This window comes from Synchiropus splendidus, chromosome 3, assembly GCF_027744825.2.
Source record: "Synchiropus splendidus isolate RoL2022-P1 chromosome 3, RoL_Sspl_1.0, whole genome shotgun sequence".
Taxonomy (NCBI): domain Eukaryota; kingdom Metazoa; phylum Chordata; class Actinopteri; order Syngnathiformes; family Callionymidae; genus Synchiropus; species Synchiropus splendidus.
In genome coordinates this window covers 17,638,640-17,665,927 of record NC_071336.1, presented here as the reverse complement: position 1 = coordinate 17,665,927, position 27,288 = coordinate 17,638,640, and the positions used below count along the sequence as shown (strand labels likewise).

Genomic DNA, 27,288 nt, shown 5'->3' with positions numbered 1-27,288 from the left:
GACACTATATTCGTATATCTTACAAGTCCTTCCCTTGGGCAGCCTATAAGTTAAGACGTGTAAATTGTCTTCAGATGTGAACAAGGGAGCCAGTGGACAGTAGAATGTTACCCACCTGGGAGCCAGTTCCAGCAGAGGCTGGCTGCAGTTGACAAGTGGCATTATAATAGGAACTTTAAAGGGCGCATGAATCACATAAATCACTGAGTGGATTATGAATAAAAATAAAACTATCCATAATGCCTGCATTTCACATGGAAAGAAAAATCATATGACACCATGAAAGCATCAGTACAATTGCTTTTTCATGACTATAGAGGGTCAACCTTCCTAGATTTCTGTTTATTTTAAAGGCAGAGCACATTTTCTGTAGACCACTGCTCAAAGCCATCTCTTATCCCAATTGTATCTCTTCAGTCCCCACACACAATCCAAGTTTGTTTTCTCCATTCACTCCTCCAGAATCAAGAGAGATCCACTTGTGTATACTCTCATTTTAAATAAGCGTTATTCAGAATCAAACTGAATTGCTTTGTACCTTGTCCTTACTGTGCGGTTCAGATGCTGTTACTCCTGTCAGCTGTCCAGCAGTGACTGACATTGTTTGCGACAACACTCGCTGTATCGAATCTCATCTGATATGTGACAACAAGATGGACTGCCTTGATGGGACCGACGAGATGGACTGCAGTAAGGAATATCTGCTGACATATTCTCAGACACAAACACGTCAACTGTTCCCATCAATACTGACGCTTTTCTGTGCTCAACCAGGCCACATTGCCAGCATACATGGTGCCTGCAATTTCAACTTGGATGAAGTCCTCTGGGAGGAAAGCTGCTTGATTTCCCAAGACAGGGATGATGACTTTGATTGGAAGATCAGTCACCTGAGCGAGAAGCCAGAAGCTGGACCACAAACTGACCACAGTCCAGGTCAGCGTGTTTGCTTTTCGTCATTCATTTAAAGATTATTTCCTCTTTTAAGGTCACGACTCTTCTCCCGTATTGTCATAGTGCTGAAGTTATTTTGACCTTGACAGATGGAGATGGGAAGTTCCTCTACATCGACTCTGCTGTTCAGCGAGAGGGTGACGTCGCCAGGATCACAACCATTAGGCAGTTTCCTGCCAGTGTCGGCCATTGTCATCTGCGCTTCTGGTTCTACATGCACGGTTCGGACCGGATGGGAACGCTGAAGGCAAGTCACTTTCAACAAACCTTCCTGTTCCCTCGATCTGTAATTGAAATGAGTTTTTATTTGTAATCATCGGCATTGAAGTGGAGTCTTAATTTAGTTTTCTTTTTGAAATATCAGTGATGAGGATCAAATGATTCCCAGAGGATAAGCTCAAGACAGTTCATCTTCATTATCATACCTGACTTTAAATGTCTTTTTTGGGAATGTTTCCCGGCCCGGGTTACAAAGCTGCGAAGGCACGACAGCAAGTAGTGCTGAGTAAGCTCCAGCTTCATATATGCTGATGCAACTGTGAGGCAAGATATTCAGGGCCTGACACAGTGAGCACAGTGAACAGGATCCTCTGTTTTGTTTGCAGGTCTACACTGTTGGAACTAGTGGCACCAGTTTGTTAATGTGGGCTGCTACTGGAAATCATGGGGCCCAGTGGGAATACGCCAACGTCCTTCTGTCCAATCCCACGCCTTTCAAAGTGAGCTTTCAGGCTGAGGTGGGAGGAGACATGTGGACGAACATCGCCCTGGACGACATCTCATACACACTGGAGTGTATATCAGGAGGTAATGCTCGTGTGAACTCACCTCAGCTGGACACCCATCTTTCGCCCAGCCTCACTCATCCCTGAGTGGGTTAGCACCACCAGTCTCCGGCAGGTACATACAGTATGACTTGACAGCAGTGATGGGTTCATCCTCAGGCGACAGCAGAGGGCAGCGAAGGGGGAAGCAATTATATTTATATTGAGTTCCCTTCCGTGCTACCGTTCACTTTTCACTTGCTTCGTCGGCCAGCTTTCCAAAAATAGATTCATTGACAGCCAAAAATCCCTGGGCCCCTATTAAGGTCTGAAGTTGATGTAGTTACCGAATTACTAGGCAAAGATTATGTGACAGGATGAATAATTATGTTGCAGAGTGTACGTTTATGTCATCATTCTGCCAGGCAACACCAGGAACCAGTGCTGAGGCGCAAGTTCAGTGCCACCAGTGTGTTAATACATTTTCCAAATGATAAATTCATCCACCATCCAGGACCTGTCACCCCTCAACCACCCACCTGCCGTGTGGACGACTTCCAGTGTGCACACCGGTTTGAGTGCCTACCACAGGCTTGGCGGTGTGACAGCGAGCCGGACTGTGCTGATGGCTCCGATGAAGAGGACTGTCCCACAGTGGCCCCTGGAACTCTCCCTCCTCAGGACCGCTGCCCCGCTGGTCACTTCCAGTGTCTCAACCAGACCTGTCTCCCCGCAATCCTGCGTTGTGATGGAGTCCCTGACTGTCCCAATGGAGAGGACGAGTTCAGCTGTCGTGAGTTATGGTTTGATTTGTAAGAATCTCAAGCAAGGAGCAGAACAGTGTGTTAAAATGTTGACATGAAAGTCGTCAAAAACATAGATATTTAGTCTAAAAATAATTTTACAATATTACTCCACCCTTTGTTTAATAAGGACCATAACGTTAGGATACAAAAATAAATAAATACAAATGTGAATGTGTTTTTCTGTGAATTTTGTACAATTTTGTGGAGGTGGTAGTCCATTAAAAAAAAGCTACAATTGTGCATTGGTTCGTTATTATTATGTTAGTTATCATTATGTTAGCTATTATTAATGCCATTAACCAAAGGACAAGTAGTTCATTAAAATATCAGATAAACAGATAATCACTCCACTGTGTCTCACTTCAGCTCTTCTGAAGTGTGAGCCAGGTGAACTGGTGTGTGAAAGTTTGCCCAACTGTCTGCCTTTGGAGAAACGCTGTGATCAAGAAGTCAACTGTCTGCCCTTCAGCTCAGATGAATCCAGCTGTGAAGGTAACGTCCACATCTTCACTCTGTCACTGTTAGCCATGATGAAGTAAATAAGTCTTGAAGCTAAGAACTCGACTGTCGATTCCAAACTGCTATGCGTCTTAAAACACAAGAGTCTGGTGACAAACTTGTTTGGTAGTGGCTGTCCACCACTAGAGACGTGCACAAACACACACCCCTTTTTTGCTGCATGACAGAAGTGCCTCTTCCGGAGCCCATTATACATTGGATTGTTTTGCTGCTATAAATGCATGAAAATAGCCTTGTTATCTATTTTGATATTTGGAAAGTACTCACAGTAAATTGCATTAAATTTAAAAGACCTGTGTCTGTCCCAAACTAAAATGTCTGGATGTTAAATAAATGATGGTTACTCCAGTGACAAAGTGACTCAGAAACAATAATTATTATTATTATAATATTCTTTGTGACGGGCGCCTTTTTCGGAGCACCAGCCCTCTGCGCAAAATCTCTGTGCATGTGTCTGTTATAATGCATTTTATCACTGAGTTTGGAGGTCACTTAATTAAAATCATAATTTCCCGGTTTATTAAGTCGACTGTTGAGAGCGACGCCACAAAAACTCATTATCAGACATCTGCGGTTGCAGCACAGACATTTCAGTTATCTTCTGAGGTTTGTGGTTCGAACCTCAAAAGATAACCTAACCATCCAAAGCAAACAAACTTAAACCTCATTATAATGACCCGGTTGAAGTCTTCATCTTTGAACTGAGGCTTAGCCTGGTGGGATCCAGCCAAATGTCCCCATAAAGTTCCTCACAAGGTAGTGTCAAGAACTGGTCCTCACAAAGTAGGATAAACAAGCCCACACATCACACACACGCACACAGGTTTATCGCATCATCTTTGTGGGGACCACTCATTGTAACATTGCTTTCCCCAGCCTCTCAAACCTAACCATCCAAAACAAATGGCTAACTTTATCCAGGACTCTGACCCAAACTTAAACCTAACCATATTCACCCAGTTATTCTAATGTCTTCATCCTCCAATTGAAGCTTTTTCAGTTCCATGATATTTGGGTTCAGTGGGCCTGAGCTAGGATATGTGCGACTGTATCAGAACTGGGGACACTAGTAATGGGCAAATGCTTTTCATGACACAGTATTGGGTTGATGAGGCTTCACGAAACATTGCCCTGATTTTGAAAGGCCACCAGATGGCACTGTTTGGACTTGAACTACTAACAACTAATTCAGTGAAACCTCATATCATTTCTAAAGCAAGAAATACACAGAAACTTTAGAATGCTCTTTCATCTACCTGGCCACTGTTTCATGATATCTCATCTGACTCATCACAAGGGGGCACTGCCTCCATGACAGGAAACTGCATCAGGGTTGTGAAGGGACAACAGGAAGAAGATCAGCGTGCATGATTGTTCTTTGCTTCACTGAGCCCTGGCAGCAATGGGCACCATGCTTCATGGCACATTAAGAAATTCTAGTGGTAAACAACATTCAATGGAGAGCATAGATGTATACAGAAGATCTTTCATTTGCCTTTTAAAACACAACGTTTTCCACCACTTCTCTCAAGTTATCATCATTAATCTCTACACTAGATGGCGGGTTCAAATTGCTCATTAACGGGTGTTGGCACATTTTGTCTGCTCTCTTTTGGGGTCAAACTGTCCAATGATTCATAAAATGAAGGCTGAGAAATCCACCTCCATCTTGTTTCCTGTGCACAGTCGATCATGACCTTGTCTATGTCTCTTCCTTCCAGACTGTCCTCCCTTGTATTGCATGAATCATGGATCATGCCGTGTGCACAGACATGGACCCATTTGCATGTAACTATCACTCACCCACACATACACAAACACTGATAAATATCATGTCTGTCCTCCCTCCCCTCTATGCTTTATCTTTCTGCGTATTACTTTGAAAATGGAGAAGGGGAGAAGGACTCCTTGAAGCATGTGGGAATCCTCTTATCCGCCACAGCTTAAGGGAATCGTCGTGCTTTTCAACAGAGTTGTGTTTCCGTGGATTTACTGAAGGATTCTTCTGGCCAACTTTTAAACAACGCCCTGAGTCCTGATGCGTTTCACATAGTATTACTGATTAATCTAGATCATAATTAAAACACAGAAAATACAACAGTGCAACAATACTTGCGATTCACCCTCAACATCCTTTAAGGTGCCGTAATGCTGCCATCCAATAGGATGCAGATCAATGGAGGAACACGTCAAAAACTGCTTCACACAGTTACATGTTACCAGCCACAAGGACTCAAACTTGTACTCTTGAAATCACACACAACAATTACATTTACTAGCGAATGACAGCGGCAATGATAGCAATTTAGCTTTAGCATGGTTAGCAACCATTTTTTTCTGCACCTTATTTTAATGTTAATTTTTTTAGAAGTGCATTTACTTTTCTAGTCATTTACATAAAGATTAGTTGAGATGACATCATTAAATGAAAATAAAGATTATAGCAATAAGAAGGCAAACTTTGACAATAATGTTGCACGGAGAGCAACACACTAACACAGATTTTTTTTTTGTGCAACTTGAGAAATCTTGAAGATCAAAAACAGATACATGAAACATTGAATTACTGACCACTTTATGAAGCACAACATAATTTTCATTGTGTCTCTGCTCATGATGGTAACACAGAAACCCACGCCTTTGGGGAGGTGCATGATGGAATATTAGCCAAGCAGTTTTGTGTGCAGTTGTGTGACTAATGACATTTGAGTGAGAGACAATACTTGATTTGATAAGTAAAAGGGCAGATGTGTTGAGCTCTTTATGTGCAACAGGCGAGCTTATTGGTCTCAGAGGCCCACAGAAGTATTCGTTCGTCACATTGTATTTTCTGCTTTAGCTGAAAACAAACTCGAATTTTATGTTTCCATGTCACCGAGCCAACAGATAAACATAAAGAGCCATAAAGACAAACACCCGTGTGGCACCACCTGTCTTTCGGGCTGATCTTCTGCTCCCTCAGTCCCGGTCTCTGAACTGCTGCCGCTCCAAGAATGCGGGTCACCTCTGGTTCTGCATTTGTATCACGTTCGCTCACTTAAAGCAGGAATCCACCAGGGAAACAGGCCCGGTGCCATGGCAGGATGGTCACACAATACCTCCTCAGACACACTCTGAATGATAATCTCTTGCTTCGGAATCCGTGGGAAACATTCTGCTTCAGAGAGCTGTTGTTGATCTGGAATTTAGCTGATATTAAACAGATGTGGACTTGGAGCAGAGGATTTAATTTGGAAGATGAAGATGTACTTTCCTTTGCAGAGATGCTCACCCAAGCAGCCAAAATATTTTTGCTATTTTTCAGTTTTTCCATGCTGGATGTCTCTGTGAGAGGTGTTTTTATGAGGAAAGAGAATAAGACGTCTCCCGACTCTCTGTTTTAAAGGGCCTATAGAACTGCGTGTCTGGGCTTCTTTGTTGCTTTACTCCAGATCTATGCCTCAATATGCAGTAAGAAATGATCATATATTGTCTGCATAGTGATTGTGCTGAATCACAATGCTAAATCGGTGTAAATTGTGACGTCACTGGAGGTCGATCCCTTCAGTGCACCATTAGAATGTACATGAAAGAGCTCTCCAGCCTGACTATCAGAGCGTTGCATGACAGCTGCATGTGCTGCTGGCGTCAGAGAGCATGTAAGCCTGTTCTTCTCACCAAAAGATGAAGAACGCCATACCAAATAGGTGGAACAGGGTTAAAGAATGAGGGACGAACAGCAACCATCTGCATTTTGCAGGGTTATATTTCCCTAAAAGATTGCTTCAAACGGGTTTTGAAACCGACTGCAAATGACCACAGGTTTCCAACATAAACAAACGGCAGGTGATGATAGCAACCTATGAAAACAGCAGAGAAGCTAGAAAAAACAAGGGTATGTCGGTGTCAATACTCACCGGAGTAAATCCCACTGTTTACCCAAAAGCATTATATGTTTTGTACTGCTGTTTCAAATTAAATTTACATTAGCACTATCATCATTGTTAATCTGTCTGTCTATCTGTTCAGATACAACAGTAAACCATCATCGCTTTAAGAATAAGTTTACAACTGCTGAAAAATCCCCTATTATTCTTTGATATTGCTGCTAGTTCTCCTTGCTAGTTGTGCATTGGTCGGTGTTGTGTTGGTGATACTTTAATTGTGAGGTCAATCTTGTTTTCACCATCCGTTGACAAAATTGCACGCACAGTTGACAGCGCTTCCTCAAACATACTTGAACTAGTGTTGTCGCTTTTTCCAAAAACATGATAAATGATGCATGTATGTTTGCCTCGGCAGGTGCCAGTCAGGTTGGACTGGGAATCGCTGCAGTGTTCCACAAAAACCTCCCCTCAGCACCTCCGCACCAGTACCAGAGGACACTCAGCTCGGTAACAAAACCCATTCCTGCTGGTCTCCATTGAGCCTTCTCACCTGAAGTTATTCACTTATACGTGTTGTTCAGATTCTGTGTACGCTGGCATCGCCATCGGACTGCTGCTTTGGACGGCTGGAACTGCCATCTGTATATTGGCTCTGTGTAGGAAGAAATGCCACATGACGTGAGTTTTGGGGGCAAACAAAGCATGTTCATGATTTATTTCCCAATGAAAGTGATGATAATGTTTGACACTCTGCAGAAAACCTGGCCCAAAGGACCCCAGGGTGATGGATAGCCCGACACTCAGCTGGGAGGCACAGGTCAGAACTCTCAAAGGTCCAATCAATCATGAGCAGAAATGTATTTTCAGGGTTTCTGTCCTCTTCGGAGACACGTCTCTCCATGCTACATGACACTTTTTGCTGCCTTGATTTAATCAGAGCGCCACACATGAGTGCAGGTCACAAGGTGATGTCACAGGTCTCTGATAAATCACATTTGTAATTTGAGATTATTGACTGTTTTGCTGCTCGGGTGTATTTTTGTTCTTCATGTACTTAATACACAGAATAACTGAACCTCTCTGTTGCACAACAAACAGCTGGGCTGCTTTGTTTTGGGATGAAGGCTTTTTTGAGAGTGTATTGTGCAATGAGACATGATTTTTAAAAAATAATGAAAATAATGAGACATTTATTCTCCAGAACACAGGTTTTATAAAATCATTGTTTGTAATTTTGTCACCACCTGTTTAACTAGATCTTAGGTTAAGAAGGCAGAACAGTTTCTCTTCTTTGAGGCAAAACCAAGACAGTGCAGATACGTCTCTATGTTGGCTAGGACTGTGCTTGACCCTGTATCAAGCATCCTGAAAAGGGTGGTAATACAGTATGATATATTGGGACATATTACTATAATGTCCGAACAGACTGGTCATATTTGCAAGAAAGGACCATTATTTTAGGAGAAAATGAAAACATAAGAGTGATTATATGTTTATAAATTGAAGAAAATGTGTGAATTGTGTCAGTGACTTAGACGAAATGGCGACCCTTTTGGTTGCCAGTCTCAACTCTTGATACTCTTAATACAACTCAGTTGTGAGTATTTATTAACCAAATATTGGTATTGCATGCTTTAACTACCATTAAAGTAATGCTCCATGAAATGTTTTGTTACATCTCTGCTATTGTTCTATTGTCTTGTTGTCCTCCACTGGCCGCTGATGAGCTGTAAACATATGTCAGTGTATAATGTTTATTTGTGGGATTGGCCTCGTGGGTCTGCAAACACCTGCTCCTAGTAAAGGTGACAGATTAATATATTAGATGACTGAATCACCGTTACTGCCTCCTGCATCCGCAGCAAAGGCGAAGGTCAACATGGATTGAAAACAAACTTGGATGGTAGAGGGACCTCTTTTCTTGTCAATTCATTTTAAAACAAGTCTATTTAAGCAGGAGTGTGTGCTGTACTTGAGGGATGTGTCTGTTTTCTGATTTCTAAGTGCAAGGGAAAAAATGTGTTAAGGACCTTGAGATTATACTTCTTTTCTTCTTTTACCAAAAAATGAAATAATGCTAAATTCTATATTTTTGGTCACTCAGAGAGCGAAGCCCTATTTATGATATAGATTCATTAGATATTGAGTGAAATTACCTCAAACTTCTATTCACTGAATGTTGATCGTGGCTGAGAGACAGCAAATTCAGTCTGTCTCAGAAGATACATAGACGACAGAGAACATCAACAAAGAAGGACCAGGCTTCTGAAAAGTGTTTTCATTTCTGTGAATTGTGCCAGCCAAACTCTTCTCGCCCAGAGGATCAACTTGACAAAATAATGGCTGTGGTGGAACAACATTCTTATAGAAGAAAGTACTTTCTTCTGTGACTTGTAGCTCTCTCGCTTTTTCTTGCTTGACATTGGAAACTGTAGTTGTTTCTAGTTCCTCTGGAGTTCAGCCTGACAGCTGCTGCCCTCCATTTACTGTGTCTGCACACTGTCTGGTTTGTTTGCGTTTTCTATTGAGACCAACAATGAGTCCTGCTGCCGCTGCACAAGAAACAACACAATGCCGGCTCCTCAATTTGGATAATAGCAAGCCAGTGCTGGTGTGTGCGTGTTTGAGTGTGTCTCTTTTTGAGTGTGCTCCAGCTAGTCCTCATGTTAGGGGGACATTTATTTATTGGTGCTGCCACAATGGGAGCACTCGACTGGGGCAATAAAAAGCAAATCTATTGTGTGGTCGTAGTGTTTTCCAGTCTAGCTGGAGTGTGGGGCAAGGTCAGCGAGGTCCGTGAGCGTATGACCGGCCGAGCGTCGAGTGTCGGCTGTTGAGAAGAAAGATGTGACTCTATCAGGGTGTGTGCTTGTGTGCTTCCACGTGTGAGTGTGTGCGTCTACACTGAGCCATTGGAATATCTACACACACTAGCTTGAATGTGGTGTCGGGGGGGGAAAAACTGTGTTAGGAGATTTGAATGGAAAGAAGGGATTTGAATGTCTGCATGAAGGCTTGTTTTTATAATGGTAGACACAAAACCACAGCTCCACATAGAATCTATATGTTGCCGTGGGCTTGGCTTCCGTAATTTCATTTTGGTTTGAGCTGTGATGAAGAATCACCACTGTTGGTTCCCTACTGTATGAGTTTCATTCCTTTGTGATAAGTATATTTTAATGTTGAGTCCTTTTAGAACCAATTTCTTTTTATTTAAGCTGTTACATCTTTCCAATCTTGCCAAGTCATTTATACGAGAGATGTCTATTGTTGACCTGATACATTTTCATTTTCAAAAATTTCTGCAAGTTCAGCAAGTTCTTTGTCTCTTCAGCTTCCCTCTCTGGATAAAAAGTTAAGCTACGTTGACACCAGGAGGAGTGATGACCCGGGGCTCTCCATCAGTGTCTACCCCTGGAGGAGGGAGAGCGAGGTACAGTTCCTGCCCTCAGCTTTTTGGCTTCCGCTCTAATTATCTGTGCAGATGTCGCTGACATGATGCATGCGTCTTTGTGTGCTTGATCACAGCGAGTCTCGCCGTGGAAGGATGCAGAGCTGTCATTCTCCAACCCTTTGTACACATCAGAGAACGATGGAAGAACCTCTGAGGTTTAACAGTCTCACATCACTGAAGCAAACTGTATGTTAGTAAACCTGAGAGGCTGTTTTGACCCGACCAGCACTGGCTTGAGGGGATAACAGCACGATAATTATCAAAGAAGTGCTGTGAACTAGTACTATAAAAACTCAAGTGAACTGACTAAAATGAGTGTTGAAAACCTATTTCTCCAGCCAGTGATGATTCACACACTGAACACTTTTTTTAGAGGTTGTGACTGCAGCTTTGCTGATGTTTGTGTGATTTATGATAAATTATATTGTGTATAATTCTGTATAATGAAGTTATGTTTAAAAATTATGAAATAAAAAAATAAAAATTCACCTGGGCAAGGCAGTCAAGACCACACGTGCTTATAAATCCTACTGTTCCAACTCACCAGCATAGAAGCTGGTGAGTCTCTCTTGTGCCCAGGTTTGTCTCTTTTTTCTTGTGATTTATTTTGTGATACTCAAACTTCTGTGTGTTTTGACGACCTCATGTTTTCTGTTCTGTTCCCATCACCGTGTATTCCTTTCTCTCTCTGTCTGTTCTGAAAAGTGTGTGTCAATTCTGTGTACATATAGTCTTTACTGTGAATTTAGTCACCACTTTTTTGTGTTTCAGATTCCGTTCATATGCCCTTGGTTCTACCTCTTGTCTGTTTTGTTTTTTGCCTGTCAATTTCACGGTTTAGAAACCAGCTAAATCTTACCACAGGCATTACAAGTCTCCAGGCTAACTGTTCACAGCTCCAACTTGGGCTGCCACAGACATATACTCTATACCATCCACATGAGTCTTGCAATAGTATATATACTATTGTGAGACTTCACTGCTTGTTGCCTTTGGTACTGTTCTTTATGTGTGTGGCGAACCATACTAATATGAATTCTTTCTAGACTTAAATGAACTGAAATAATTTTATTTGACATGAATTGCCTAAATATACAGGGTATTATGTAGTGGTGGATTTGTGTACCATTCCATGTGAATTTAAACTGATCCACAGTGTAGACTGGAGCTTATGGACCGGTGGCGATCGCCGTCCTTGAGTTGGCACATTCTTGTGACAATGGAATATCAGTTCAATATCAACAAGCCCAAGTCTCTTAAATTTGACTCTGATAATTAATATGTCAAAAGTAAGTGGTCTGAGGGTCTCAGTTCATCTGCTCGGCATCTAACAAATACTCCCTGGCTTGTCAGGATGACAACCTTCATAACTTTCCAATTCTGAGTCATGATCCTTCCTTCAATTCCAACAGCTATTGAATGGGACCGTGTGACTCCAGATAATGAAATGGAAGCAGTTATCAATTTTTGCTGCGTTTTACTCTGTCTGAGTACAAATACATTTTTTATCTGTACATTATACGTCTTTGTTGTGACGTTACAATAAGCCCAGACTACCTCTGCAGCGGGCAGATGATAGCAGGACAGTAAAAGTCATCAACACTCCTAAAGCTGTTTATATATTTATGCCCTGACATTGTTGTTCATGCAAACATCTTATTAATTAGATGGAATGGTGCATAAGTTCTAGTAAAACTTCAGGAAGGTTAATTTGCTGCTGAAATCAAATGAAACTTGGCAACTAACGGCAACTCAGACTTTCTCGTGTCCAGCTCCGAATAAACAAGGATACAAAATAGCAAAAGCACACCCTCTAGAATCGACGTTTCGGGGACACTCTAAACTGAAAAACACGAGAAATTGGACACCATGTTTTTTTAGGCGCGACCCACTGAATTCCCGAACATTAATGCCTGTATAGTTAGAGGGGCGAGTCCAGTGAATTCTTAGGACGGTGGCGCAGGACGTAAGAATTATTTCAGGGGGCCACCCAAAAATTAGGGAGAAAATATTCAGTTCTAAACCCTGGTTAAATTCTTACAATGTAAAAGGAAGCCTATAATACTACAAATAAAAATGAGAGATGTACTGCGCGATGTAAGAAAATGCGTTTTTCAAATACTCTCATGCACTGTGAGTCTGAAGCGAGCTCCATGAGACCCCTGTGGAAATTTTGTCAACCTACTCCCTTATTCACAAATCCCCCAACTTCAGCGTGACAGCACCGTCTAGCCGACTCACTGCACTGTCGCACATCTGCCGGTGACCATGATCGAACCGACAATGATCGAAATTACGGTGTATGGACCTTCCAACCCACGTCTCACACATTTGGACTGTTGTTCATTGTGTTCAGCTCTCTACATATGGTGCACACTGTGAATCTGCGTGCCGTATGAAGAGAGCTGAACACAATGATTGACATTTCCAACAAGTTCAATGACTATTGAGGGGGGCAACGTGGGGTGGCCAGTCAGATTCCGGGGGGTCGGGTGCCCACCTGTGCCACCATGGAGTATAGATAGTGTCCTTATTGTTGTGCCATCAAACTGGATTTAACTGGATCCTCGCCTGGCTTATCGCCTGTTCCCAATGTAGGAACAAAAACTGAGAAGGGTGATGACCATTGAAAAATGGTTGGAAGGAAAAGATACTAGATGCATCATTTGCTGATTGATAAACATAAGCATCCATGTTTTATCAAAACTTGAATCCATCACAATTACAAAATGATGATCTTGTTTTCGCTCAGTGAATAATTCAAACTCAGTTTTTTCTGTCCATGTTTGTTTGTCCGAACCTGCTGACATTTGACCTGACACTGAAACAGTGCATGGCCACACAAATCCTCCGCCTCGCACAAAAGCCGCACACATACCTTGCCAGGCCTGCAGTCCACTCACACACATTGTGAGTGTTTGAATGTTTTGCTCGTGGTGAGCATTTCTCTGGTGGCTTCGTTGTTTATGCGGCTGAATTGTGCTGGTGTTATCCGATCAGATCGCCTCAGTCATTGTTGTCATGGTTTTGTCCAGCAGTCCATGTGAAGGTCAGCAGTTGTTGTGTGCATCTCTGCTGGGCCAGAGTGGACGGTCCTGTTCTAATCCTCAAGCTACCACAAACCTCCTTATAAAAGGTTGTTATAAATGTCTTCACATTTCAGCAGTTCTCTTAGGTGAACAGGTTTTATAAATGTGTGTCCTGGTAAAATGCTGTAAATTATGTCTATCGTCTTCATGTAATGTACATGCATTCAATGTACATTTTGCATACAGTTTTACAGTTTATATTTTCCTTGAGTTGCCACTAATCTACTGTAAGGAGTCCTAAAGAGCAAAGACAATAGAGTGTTGTGTTTTTGTTCACCTATTTAAGCATAGAAGCTCCTCAGTTAGCAAAGCAGGCATGTGCACAGACTTTATCAGAAGCTCACAAAAGGGTACTGGGCACAAACTGTTTTTATTATTTTTATTATTATTATTATTATTATTATTATTATTATTATTATTATTATTGCTGTTGTTGGGTCGGTTCACCTGAATTTATATTGCATCTGGTCACTCGACAAACCAGAAAATGTATTATTATTATAAAGCACAATCTGCTTATAAATCACTGAAATAACAACTTTAATAAGTGTATTTTAAACCTACTAAATGTCTTTATGAAAAATGTAGAGGTCATTTGTTTGCAAGTTGATGGTGGCGCCATAAGATACAAAATTACATTTGAGCAGATATGATGACACAATAACTTTTTTTTCTCAATGAAATTTAACAATGAAGATGCAGACATGCAGCATTGAACACTCACTTCAGTTACACAACTGCAAGTGAGGTTCATAAAAATGAATAATGCATTTATATGCATTATGGCTGGGGAGTATAAAAACATCCATCGAGTTGAGCTGTTTTATGCTGGAAAATTAGGTGTATTTACTCTGAAAGTGTCTCATAGCATTAACAGAGTGAGTTGAAAAACTGCTTAAACTGTAAATGTATTTTGCCACGATACTAATGGCAGTTAAAAATCAATGACTGACACTAGTTATGTAGTGAGCTGTTGAGCTCAGACGTGATAAATGCAGAGGCTTTGAGTTTCCATAAAGGTCCTGCTTTATGAGGGAGATATGGAATTCTAATTAGTCAGGTTTTTCTGCAGCATCTTAAATATTGTCTTGCCTTATTGCTCTGCTGCTCTCATTGTCTCCTTATGTGTGACTTAGTTACTAAATACTGTATGGTCGATATACCATCAAGTATTCCTAAATGAATGAGGTGGGGGTGTTGAGTTGATTCTTTATTTCGCGTCTCCAAATGATTGAATACACGACAAACGTGGCTGTAAAGAACAGTGTTTGGCCCTGAACTGAAGTGGAGCCGTGTGCTCATGGGACCTGGATCAATGGATCATTACACGCAGGGGAGACTGTTGCAGATGGTGGTGGGGAGACAGTCGTGTGTCCCCCACCTATCCTGTGGTGTTGGTCTTCATGAAAAGCGGCTCCTCATAAAAACTGGATGTGCATGTAATCCCACTGGAGTGGCACCAGCTGCTAAAAACAACCGAGTGGCTTTAGTGACTGAACATTTCCCGAAACAATCTGTGTTATAAGGTGGTGCGCAAGACAAATCCTTGGAGCCGGTTTTATATTAGACTTTATATTAAAATGAACTTTACTTTAGAACGTTGGAACGAATGACACCCACATCCTGGACTGACTTATTTTCAAGTTTAATAATGCATTCTTATTGTGTTAATAATTGTTTATGGGATGGCAGCCCCAAGGACTCTAACATCTAGCTGTGTTCTGTTCTCTCTGCAAGCATGTGTTTCCTCTCAGTCCCAGCTACTTGGAGCATGAGATGTAGGACGTACAGATCTTCAGTCAGTCGCAGACACAATCAATTAGAGTTTTATTGCAATGCTCAGTAAACATACGACTGTCCCTTTTCAATGTGGTTTCAAGGATCTAAAAGCAGCAGAAAGAAGAAGAAAGAAAAAATGTATAATATTCTTTTTGTTAGATACAGAACAAGCACAAAAGCTGATCACTTTAGGAATACAACTGAAGTACTGGAGTTTTGTTCATTATTAGACAACTTTGGACGGCTTCTCTCTCAGTCATCGCTCCTCATTCTTGTTCACCTTCCATTGATAATGCAGCAGCGGGCATGCATTGCCTCTCCTGGTCATTCCTAGATTTCCACATTACCATCTTGGAACTGAGCCCACCTTCACTGGGAAGAAAATGCTGGCCTCTGCCTTCCAGGAACTTCTTCGTCACTGTCACTTGCTACCTTCTGTTGTTATAGACCTTTAGTGCGTAATCATGTCCCAATGTGATCCTCATCTGACTGCGACCTTTCCTGCCTACCATGCTCCCCGGAGAACTTTGAATTGAATTTTCTGAATTTCATCATGTCCCCTTGGAATTTCACACCCGGCACATGCAAGGCCTGATTTTGAGCTACAAAATATGGATCATTGAATTCTGAATGCATTGGAAAATGGTTGTGCCAAAACAAATGGATTCACATAAGAATTGAGATTCCCATTTGCAATGATTCAGAATCGATTTAAAATGTGCCAAAATCGAAAAGAAAAAAGTCAGCTGTTTGTCCCCCATTTTGTAACTATGCCCAACGTCATGATGTGAATGTGTAGCCCGTTCTAGAACACATATACGGAAAGTCCCAAAGTAAAGATGGCAGGGAGGGACATCTGACCAGCTCCTCATTGGCTAGAGTTTGCTGACATTTCGGATTTTGTGCAGGCATTGCAAAACTTGGGCAAGTCAACACATGCACTGGCAGAGATCACAGACTCAGAGCTGTCAGTCGGACACTACAGTGCATCAAAACCATATTGGATAAAATCGTTATGAATTTCAAATGTAATTCTTGCTCCAAAAAGTCAAATGGAATCGAATCGTGAGATGCTGAAAAAATCCCACAATCCCATTCCTCACTATGTCTTGCAGTAATATATTGTAATTATGGCGACATATTGTGAGATTGAGTGGGTGGGAACTTCGACACAGGCTTTTTTCCATAGTAGTGAGAGTCGCATCGACTCGTGTCATACAAGCACTCAGCTATAATGCTACATCAGTGTGGTGCTGCGCACTATACTCATTGTGTTCCATTCATTTGTAGAGTATTCGTGACTTAGGCTCGAGTATGGCACATGCTAGTCTTTGTCATGTCCTTTGTGTGCCTCAGGAGTCTGTCTTTTCACTTGATATTTGTCTGTCATTCTGGTTAGCCTGGAAGCTAACCAGTCTAACCCTGGGCAGTTTGATACAGTGCAGTATTGCACCAACAAATGTCATAATATTCCAGCTCTTCAATCTTTTCTTACACCATATATGAATCTGGACACGGCTACTGGCAAAGTGATTTACATTTGAATTTGTTGGAGCCTTATTGGTGAACCGTGACGCTGGAATGGTAATCAGATGGACGTGGAGCACTAAAGCAGCCTTTTGTTGTTTACAAGTCTTTTCCTTCAGATGAGTCATGCAGCTGGATATCTGTCCCAAGACAGAGTTGGACGCTTGAAAGGAGAAGTTGAGGTAGCTCCAGCGTTGACATGGACCAACTTGAGTCACACTCGGTCCAGTTATCTGACATGTGAGGAGCAGGCCAAGAACATTCTGGGCTGACTTTGTAACTCGTATTATTTGCGCCACATTCACTATGAGAAAATGATTCAGTCATTTGGCTGATTTGGATGATGACATTTCTAACTGTTGACTTCCACATCATTCCTGTCACTGATTGGCTCCTGTGTGCCCTCAAAGTTTGTTCAGACGAAAAGAAACTCGCATCAAAGTTGAAGTTATTTTTGATTGTGTACAGGAGACTCAACTGAAGCTACAAGTCCTCATGAGAAGATTTTAAAGTCATTTCTCGTAATATAGACTCCCAGAGAAAGGCACTCTCACCACGACTCGTGCTTCAAGTTCCATACTGCACTGCAGCAGTTGAAGCTGCAAGACCCAAATACGCATTCGCCTGGACACAGCTCACGAAATGTGAGGGAGTAAAACGCCACAGACAAACTAATGTAGCAAAGTGGCTGTGGTTTTGCTGAAGATCTCACAAAAGATACTTGTTATTCTCTTGAATGTGACTGCCAATTGTGGCTTTAGAGGTAAATCAAATAGATTGTGCTGGTGTCTGACCCATTTGATCCAACACAAATGAACTGAAGCCAAAGCACTTCTCTAGATTTGTCCACTCAAATGAATTTTGTGCGTTCAGTACCACTATGTTGTACAGCACCAATTTGCTCTGAGAAAAACAGACAGAACAGACAGAAGATAAGCTTGTTTCTATTCCGTCCGACAGCCACTTGGCTCATCCGATCTCGTTTAAATTCAGAAGTGAGGGCTAATTTCCGACACGCCAACTCTAACTTTGGTATCACTGGAAGCATCCGCTCGTTCTCCATTACTCTTATTAGACACCATCAGCTGCATTTGATCTGAGTTTGAGCCAGGAAACACAGACCCAGTGACTTCAGTGAGGCAATGTATGGAAGGAACGAGTCTCTGCAGTGTAGTGGCGTGAAGTTTTACAAGTATAAAGTGAAGTGATACTGTACATGTACACAATAACCAAGCTCAATTTCGAATCAAGGAAAAACATGACGACAATTGTCTTTCTTCATCGCGGTTGCTCTGTGTTGACAGCTGGCTTCTTCATGTCCTCTTGTCCATCGATGAACTCCAATGTTTGTCTTCCTCTTCTCCTTTCACCTGGTATTGCCCTCCAAAAATTCATCCTCTCTCCACTCCATGTGTCTAAACATCTGAGTCAGGCCCCAAGGAACTTCAAATAAGATTATAAAAATTCAATATAAAACATCATGCTTTGCTGCAATGACTGCAATGTCTTCTTCTGCATTGTCTTCAATCCAGATTTGTACAAGGAGAAAAGTGACCTCAGACTCATGAGTGCATTTTGGAGATATATTTGGTGGTGAGCCCTGTTTACAAGTGCTTTGGTAACTCCACTCAATAGATTAGTTAAGTAAACAGTACTTGACAAATGTTCGTGCGTGCATGGTGGTGAGGCACAGGGGAGGCTGGGATGAAACCTTCAACACATTCCAAGCCCCGAGCTGAACAAAATTCAGATTTATTCAACAGTCTGTGATGAAGATTCTTTAACAGGAAATTAAAGAGAATGTGATGTCAGCCTCCGTTTTAATTAATAAAGGCTAATTTCAACCCAAAGCATCATTAGGTTTATTTCATAAAAAAAAAATCATAAAATATCATACTTTAACATTGGAAATTAAGTTTTCAATTCAGTGTGATCCAAGTGAAGATCCTGCATGGTTCACATGAAATGTCTTGGTGGGATGGATTTGGCCCCCAGGCCTCGAGTTTGACACGTTTATTGGTTGCTGCTGCAGCAGGAAGACTGACCTAACCTGAGTCCTTGAGGACTTTTGTTTTGTTTGTTTTCCTGGTGCTTCAATGAGTTTCCTCCCACTGTCCAATATATACAGTGGCGAGGTTTACTGTCGACTCCCAGTTGTGCGTAGGTCTGTCGTCTGGCTACATGTGCCTGCTATTGTCATTGGAATAAGTGCTCACAGTTACAGCAGAGCTATCACATTGTACTGCAGTTACCTCCAGTGAAGTGAAACAGCTTTGTGTGTCTGATTCAAACTCTGACATATTTGCCATTTAAAAACAGCCCCGTCCTGACGGCTCCACTAACTTCGCTCCAGTCGATAATCCAACAGATGCCACAGTGATTTAGGCGCCAGTGATGATAATCAAAGTAATGACTATATCACTGACGACGCAGTAAATGTAATAGCGCTTTATTGATCTGCTGATATTGCTCACAGACACTTGGACCTAAAAGAGAGGAAATATCTCTAAGAAGCAAGCATTAAAGTGTATCCACTGGCCAGTGTCATCATAAAGAAGTCTTTCACGAGAGGGTTTCTCTTGCAGACTGGCTTTTCCATCATGGCTGTGCTGCTCCCGCAGAGAGTCTTAATTGGAGCTCCGACTTAACAGTCCTGTACTCCAGGCAAACCAGAAGAAAAGAGCAGGGTTATCCTGGAAAATGATGTTTCGTCACGCAAGAAGAGTCCCAGTTCTAAGAGTTCTCCCTCAAGCCCTGCGATGAGTTGGCTGGATTCAGCCACTCAACAAGTAGAGCAGGACTTACATGCTGATGTGACAAACCTCTGAGGCTCAGGGTCATTTTTGCTCTTCAATTTCATGAACTCTTACAACCCCTTTTTCAACCCAAGTGTGTCATCTAATGTATATTCTCCTTTGTATTGAAATCAGGACTTGTTTCCCGGCTTTCCCGGAATGTCTCGAGGAGGGATTTCAAGATCAGGGTCAGACAGGCTGCTGTTGATGGCCCACTCACTACAGTTGTGACTGTAACAGTTAAGAGAAATTAAGTTTATGTTTATGATTAAACAGGAAATGTGTTCAAGGGTTGCCCTGTTTAGATGGTTGTGGTTGGACACCAGCCATCAGAGCACCCTGCTTGCCATGGTATTTGTGTTAACAGACCTGCAGAACCGCCTGCCTCCTCTCATGTTTTATTGAAGTTGCTTCTGCACCTTGGAGAAGTTCACCTGGTTAACCACACCTGCCCATAGTTCAGTGACTACCTTCTGTCTCCCTACTCAGGCTCATTATAACCTTACTGTAGTCAACGTGACCTCCAGACAAGCTTTCCTCCTCACTCCTGTCTGCATGCTTCACTTTCCCTACAGCATGTGCGACTGATCTTGTGGTTATGATCCAGGGCTGACTATGTCAGTGCTTGTCTCTGTTGTGCATTAGTTTACTTAATATGACCAGATGAATGTTTCCAGTGTGATGACTGGTGAAGTGCATCTTTGTTGAGACAAAGGTTTTGACAGAAACACTGGAAGACAAATGTCATTTGGATCAACGAAGCAGAGAAGGATATTAAAGCGGGACATTGAAATCCCAGGCCTGAATAGCAGTAGAATGAATGCAACTGCTGCTGTTTTCTATCTGTTCTCCCTTTATCTCAAGAATCATTTAATTCAGTGGTGATGCGCACCTGTATCTGGGACCTCTGGCTGAATGTCTATGCGTAACTGGGAACTTCAGGTTCCTCCAGAACTAACCTGAGTAATTAAAAGTCAGTGCCACATTACATGCAGTGGTGGGCTGTCAAGCCAAAAGAACGTAAATAAAATTTAAATTGTGTAAACACAATACCTTAAAACAAGGAGAAAATACGAAATTATGTAATTACTGTAATGTTTTGTCAACTATTGTGAACATAAATATAAAAGACATTTTATGTGCAAAATATCTGGGGAATAGATTTTATTGGTACATGTGATAAAAACTGCTATCAAAAACGACTATTTTTATTTCAAGGGACAATAAATATTGTCAAATTAGAATGTTTTATAGAGCAATCCTCATTTTTATTTAACATATCAATGACGTGCATATTACTATTACAATCTTTGGGGGAAGGTAAACTGGAGGTAGACCTAAAATATGTATTTTTAGAATTCCAGTAATAATGTTTAGCCTCGTGGAGGTCACCTGTCCCTTCTACTTCGTGGAAGTGACTGTCTAAAGTATATGGAAATGAATGAATAAATGAATTAATTTACATCGAAAATGAAAACAAATGGAAATGTAGCTAATTGAGATCATTGAACTCGAACAGTAAACCAAAATATCTGTCCTGAAGGGGGCGCCCTTTGTGCTCATTCACCTGTTGTGTCTTTACAAGGTGAGCGGACGTCTGCACTGTTTTGCGGCCCAAAACAGTCTTTACCAGCGAGCGCGTCCTGAGGAGGCGCCGACACCTGCCTGATTGGAGGTCAGGACGCCTCCTCACGCTTGGAGGACCGTTTGGTGTCTTCAGGTTCACGCCGCGCATCAGACACACGAAGAGGAGCGATTGGTTGTGAGGTCCGTGTGACGTGGGAGGCGCAGTTCTCCTCTCTTTGCCTCTCACACGCTCCACCTCAGCCCGCTCGAGAGGACGCGCTGTGGGATGAGTCTTTTTATTCAGCTGTGATTTGGTTTATAGCGTGGAGGAGGAGGCGCGGTGACTCCAGTGGGGCGCGCAGCGTGGATCTCATCCACTCAGTGCAGGTTCGCCTGGAGTAGTTCCGAGCCACCCGGGGCGAAGCTCCGCCACTGCCTCTCTGGATATTGAGATTATTTGACCGCAGCAACATGGATAAGGAGGGAGTGAAGGCGTCCGTTCTTCTGCTCGGAGTTGTGCTAGTTGTGCAGTGCGCGTGGAGAGTCCGCGCGGAGCCCGGCGGAGGTAAGAGCCGAACATCAGTTCCCCGTTACTCCACACCAGCGCCCTTTGTTCACTACAGTGCTGCACAACTATTTGCTTTGAGGATCCGTCATCAGTGCGTGCGTCTTTGCTCGGCAGAATCTCACAAATGTCATCGCAAAAAAAGACCTATTTTCCTCCGCGGCTCTGTTTATTGAAAATAGATGTCTGTGCGGACTTCACACACTCGCCTTTATTTAAACATTTAATCCTAATTTAATCCTGGTTTAGCTGAAAAGTTCGTTTAAATTGACAATGCAACAACGCGTTCTAGCAGATGAACTTGTTGAAAAGGTGACGCGCAGTACCGATGTAAAACTACATTTAAAATTACACGACCTTGTTGCTTTGCCACAACAATCCGAAAGAACCTTCATCTGTCACTGAAATGAAGTTGTTTGACCTCTTCACAATCTCACACTCACCCAACCAGCCTGGGCTACATTCACTCATTCATATTTTAGGTGCCATGAAAAACTGATTACTCAGCAATTGCATCGTTGAAACGACCTGTTGGTGCTCACCGGATAAAATAATAAAATACACCTGTCTTAACATGGCTGACAATGTGGCTATTTGTGTAGGAGTAATTCTTGTTTTGTCACTTGGACTTTTGCTGATATTGCACTTTCCTGCTGTCTAGACTGGACAGACCTTTAACTTTTACTTGTGCTGGGATTTCAAGAACAAAAACAAAGTAATGTGAGGACTTTGTCACCACATCCGCTCTGAATTCTCAAATCAGATATGCACTCAGGCTTTTCTGTAAGTGGAGATCTTCTAATTCAACAAACGTGATGTGAGGTTTGTGTCAGCACATGCTACATATACTCTCCCTCAAGTGTCTTATATCAAAGCGTGAATATTTGTGGAATCACTGACCTATTCACACTGTCTATTTCTGATCACAAAAACCTGTCATGTTGCATTAAAGTGCTGTCTGTTCAGGCGGCGTCCATTATAAACCCACGTTACTGTCCCACTTTATTTGTCAGAGACTGTTATGTGTTACTACCTGGTAGATCCTGTAACCTGGATCTGTCATCCCTCCGCAGTCAGTATATGTTAAGCTCATTACTCGACAGGGGATCACGGTGCAGGTGTCTATGATCGATTTCGACTGAGGGGTTCAATTGCCAAGTTAGGTGGATTGTAAACACAATGGCGGTTGTACATCTGCTGGTGCTTCTGTGTTTTCTGAGTAACCTCATGCCAGCACGGGGTTGACACAGACGCCCTCTCGTTTCCTTTAGATTTGATAGTTGGCAGTGAATTTTCATATCAGCCGCGAAAGAAATGTTGGGCTGCTGACAGTTGCTGCAAATGAAAGCCACATGTGAACGGGATTGTGACTGGAATGTGTGGTCCTCCTTCAGCTCAGAAACACAGGCATTTGCAGGGAGACACAGACCCAAGAAGACTGATACTGCAACACGTTTGCCATGCGTTTTTTTCTTCCGAATATTTTGCGTTTGTTGTTGTTGTCCTTCTGCTTGAGTGCATTTCCAAAACGCATATTCATTCATCCATCTTTTTTCACATATACCACCAGACAAAAGTTTGGACTCATCTTCTCATTAACAGTTCGTCTTTATTTTTATGACTATTTATCTTGGAGATTCTCACTGTTGGCATCAAAGTTCTCACAATGAGCTTCACAAGGTCGTCACCTGATATGATCTTTCGACAGGTGACTACGTCATGGAGCTTCAAGAAGGCCAGGGGTTTGCAGCACTGTCAACACAGCAATGGTGGCAAATTTGAGTGATCCAAAAGTTTGAGCGTATTTAGAGTTGTTTAACACTATTTTCTTCAGCTACATAATTCCTGCCTCATATACTTGATGTCTTCAGTATGTATCTCCAACAGAGAACGTAGTAATACTACAGAAAAAACACTGAATGAGATGTGTATTTACACTGTAATAACAGCAGAGTGAGAAGCTCAGAAGCTTGTTGCAGCGCTTTACAGCTGCTGCTCGGTGGAGACAAAGCTCTCGTGCGAGACATTCTTTGACTAGCTTGAGGTTCTGTGAGCACTTATGTTAATGTATAAACTGTAAATTGTGTTAAATGTATTGTTTTGTAATATTATTTTGCCTGAAGAAATCATCTGCTGAATATAACTGTATTCTTTGTCCTATTGGAATATACAGTGTCTTTATTCTTAACTGGAAAGGTTCAGTCTCTGCAGGCGGAAGAGATGAGCAGATTTGTTTTTAAATCCAGTTTAATTTCCCCGCTTTGCATTTATTAGCCAGCGGGAGTGCAGCGTACATCTGGGTGGAATTACACGACATCCTGTCAGCCTCATGCATCTGTTTTAAGAGCTACAGCTGTGTGATGTAAACTCTACAGTAGCAAACACAACTGGTGCTGATTTGGGGGCTCCATTTGCGCAGGGCTTGCTTTTTTTTGTGCGTGGAAACTGAATGTTCCACTCGAAGTCTGGAGTGCGTTCGCCTGCGCGATGCTGAATGAGCGCGAGAGCGTGAGAGAGAGAGTCTGGCGTAATGATGTGGTCCGCTCTAAAAGCTGCCGCTGAAGACTGTTAATGTGCAAAGATTGTGGCTGAGTGTGGAATTCAATTTAATGTCTGGATGCGGAGGGTTGTGCTTCATGGCGTGATGGAAGGTCTGCCGGCTCGCCGGGGAACGATATGGATGTCCACGGCTCCAGCACGCCTCCGCACATCCATCATGCTGCAAACGGCCCCCGCTGCACTCATATGAGACCGGACCCATGACAGACCAATTACTTTCCTCTTAGGTCGCGCTTGTGCCTTATCTCTGTGGTTTATGTTGATAAACTCTCATGAATTGAGCTGACTCATTGGGCTCCATATCATTACTAGCGCCCATTATCAGGGAATTAGCTTTCATTTGGCACGACAAACTTTGGCAAAAGTTGACGTCCCCAAATGAAAGAGATCTGTCGTCCACTGATACTGAGTCTGACTCTTTGCTAGTTGGCGCTAAGGGGTCCTCCAAGAAGAGCCAGCCATAAGTCTGGAGAGTCTTAGGAATCCCACCCCCTCCAGTCTGCCCTTCTTTCTGACGGTGCATATTTCAGAACAGACAGAATGAGCTTGCCTCTTTAGTGGCCCTCTCAATGACCCACTGAAAAGATTCACCATGAATAGATGACGGGGGTGGGGTGCTTTTGGCGGGGGTGTGGTTTTTGTGCTCTCATGTGTGCGCTGACAGTGAGCTGCGCCATACTACCAAGAGGTAGGGTCACCCCCCCCCCACACACACACACACACACCAGCTCGCACCAGCAGCAACCAAGCTCCTTCTTTAGTCACGCCAGTCGCTCCTTGCTCACCTCCACGCCCTCAGCGCTCCAGGAAGGAGCTCAGTCAGGCGGCTGTGGAGGGGCCGGAGCGGAGCTTAGGGTTCAATAAGCTCAGAGACAAAGAGCACAGAGGCCGCTGGTTAATGAAACCCTGTGCAGTTAAGCTCCTCTTAAAGTTTTTTGCCTTTATCTTTAATGAGCTTCAGAAGCTGCCAATTGTTGCAGTGCATCTTGGAGCTTGACAAAGGATGCGGGATAATTTAAAGGGGCAGCTACATACAGTCCAAGACTTCAGTTGAACCCCTAGTTTAATTAAAAAGGCTATTGATTATTTGTTCGTCAAGCCGTTTAACAATGAAGCACTTGTATTTTAGTGAGCTACATTTATTGATCATGATATTTAACATGATATTTGAATTGTGCCACTCAAAGGAACACCTGAACAATGGACTGTTTTTTCTCTTGAAGAGGTAGTTGGAGGTTTATTGTTCCTCTCAGCAGGTGAAAAAGCTGTGAGCCGTTCAAGTTTGTTAGATCATTGTTAGATCTCAGTCAAAGGATACGAAGCAAAATGACAGACACCTTTTCTCACATTGACTGACTTCATGTTGATAAAATACTTTTGTTTTTGATCTTTTGCATGTGGGAACAATGAATTAAAAACAATGTAGATGTAAAATGGTCTACCCTTTTTGTCTTTTCATACATGGCCAATTTTTCATTTCTGTAATAAATAAAAATAAAGTTTAAAAAAACAGGAGAAAGTGGAGAAATACAATATATTTTTCTTTGATTGCAGATCGACAGAAATTTAAAAATATGGAAGTAAGATTTTTCTCACTTTTCAACACCTTAACATGCTGAATGTGAGATTTTTTTTGTCACTTTACAGAACTCGGGCCCAGGCAGCTCAAGTTTAGGAAACATGGCTCCTATTATTGAGAGAATGTGAACTATAACTCAGAATTTTAACATCTATTAGCATGTTAGTTTGAGAGTTGAGTTATGTCTGAGAGCAAGTTTTCTTCACCGCTGTGATCAGATTGGTGTCTGAGAAAAGGCGCCCTTGACTCGGAGTGAAGATGCTGCTTGAGTGGGAGAAAAAACAAGCAGGATTCAGTTATTGAAATTTCTGAAACATTCAATTAGGAATGTACATTTGAAATACCAGAACTCAAGGTATTCAGAGTGTTTTTATGCAGCTCAGTAGTTATCCACTTGGCGAAGTGGCCGACTGCTCTGAAGGAATGGTTTCAGAAGGTCTCTGAGCTTGTATCAGCTGTGACTGTGCGCTACTCAGCTCCTCATCCTCAGTACTAAGGTCACAGCTCTGCTACAGGGACGTCTAATCTTGTTAATACCAGTCAAGTGCAAAATATTTGCACCTTGCTGTCTCTGCGTTCCTGCATTCTTCCCCCGTCTGCATGCTTGGGCTGTTAAGCTGACTCAGTCCAACACATCAGACACTGGAGTTAAATACCTGCACATGGAGAAATCAGCTGGTGTGTGAGTGGTAAAAGAAACAATAAGGGAAGTTGATGTGCCTGGTAAAAATCTATATTTATGCCCCAGTTCAAGTAATTTCACTCACTTTAGTAGCGCAGCAGGGTCACTGTCCGTGTATCACAACATAAACCAGCTACAGGCAAACTGAATTATACATGGCCCGTGCTGCCGTGTAATGTAGCGCCCAGACTTGACTGAAGAAAAAAGTCCCAGCAATTTGACGTGCTCACTGAGGAAGGTTGAATCCAGAGTGGAACTGAGCACCTTCCACTCCACTATCATGAGGGCGATGCATGTGGTGAAGTGCGATAAGGTGCTTCCAATCGGATGGGGCCTCCTCATCTTGGTCCTGCTGTCGGCTTGATATCCTGATCTCAGCAGGAGAAGCAGCCTGCCTTTGTCCCACAAAGACCGGTCGCACTGGAGGGGTTTGGGCATGCTGCTACGCGCCTTTAGCCCGAGGTGAAACGAGAAAGAAAGTTTTTTTTTTCCCTCCTGACTTTGTTTGTGTCTGGATCTGTCACACTTACTTTCACTGTCATAACAACAGCGGTCACTACAGAGAAATACTCCTGTTGAGACATATGCTCGTGAACAGCAACATGTTTGGAAGTTCAACACAATATTGCCATTATGTGTGCAAAATAATGCAGTAGCTCATTGTAACATTGAGAAGTTTCTTCATTCAAAAGAGGCTTTGACTTCCACAAAAGTTTCAAAGTTGAATTCAAGCTCATGAGCTGACAAAGTGCTTTCAGAAATGACCCAAAATTACCCCCCATAC

The 27,288-nt window shown here is 42.4% G+C and overlaps 2 protein-coding genes across 2 annotated transcripts in view; both read left to right on the top strand.

Annotated features, from left to right (window-relative positions):
- malrd1 (MAM and LDL receptor class A domain containing 1) overlaps positions 1–11,043 on the top strand; it is a 32,914-nt gene extending 21,871 nt beyond the window's left edge. The window contains exons 22-33 of the mRNA XM_053859810.1: positions 562–690; positions 775–936; positions 1,044–1,201; positions 1,560–1,761; positions 2,233–2,511; positions 2,891–3,016; positions 4,765–4,831; positions 7,325–7,416; positions 7,491–7,587; positions 7,666–7,726; positions 10,244–10,342; positions 10,438–11,043. Coding sequence (XP_053715785.1) covers positions 562–690; positions 775–936; positions 1,044–1,201; positions 1,560–1,761; positions 2,233–2,511; positions 2,891–3,016; positions 4,765–4,831; positions 7,325–7,416; positions 7,491–7,587; positions 7,666–7,726; positions 10,244–10,342; positions 10,438–10,524 — 1,559 coding nt within the window. The 3' untranslated portion in view covers positions 10,525–11,043. The remainder of the gene's footprint in view (positions 1–561; positions 691–774; positions 937–1,043; positions 1,202–1,559; positions 1,762–2,232; positions 2,512–2,890; positions 3,017–4,764; positions 4,832–7,324; positions 7,417–7,490; positions 7,588–7,665; positions 7,727–10,243; positions 10,343–10,437) is intronic.
- A 10,336-nt stretch (positions 11,044–21,379) lies between these two features.
- Positions 21,380–27,288, top strand: part of plxdc2b (plexin domain containing 2b) — a 68,759-nt gene continuing 62,850 nt past the window's right edge. The window contains exon 1 of the mRNA XM_053860749.1: positions 21,380–21,684. Within this exon, the coding sequence (XP_053716724.1) occupies positions 21,591–21,684 (94 nt within the window). The 5' untranslated portion in view covers positions 21,380–21,590. The remainder of the gene's footprint in view (positions 21,685–27,288) is intronic.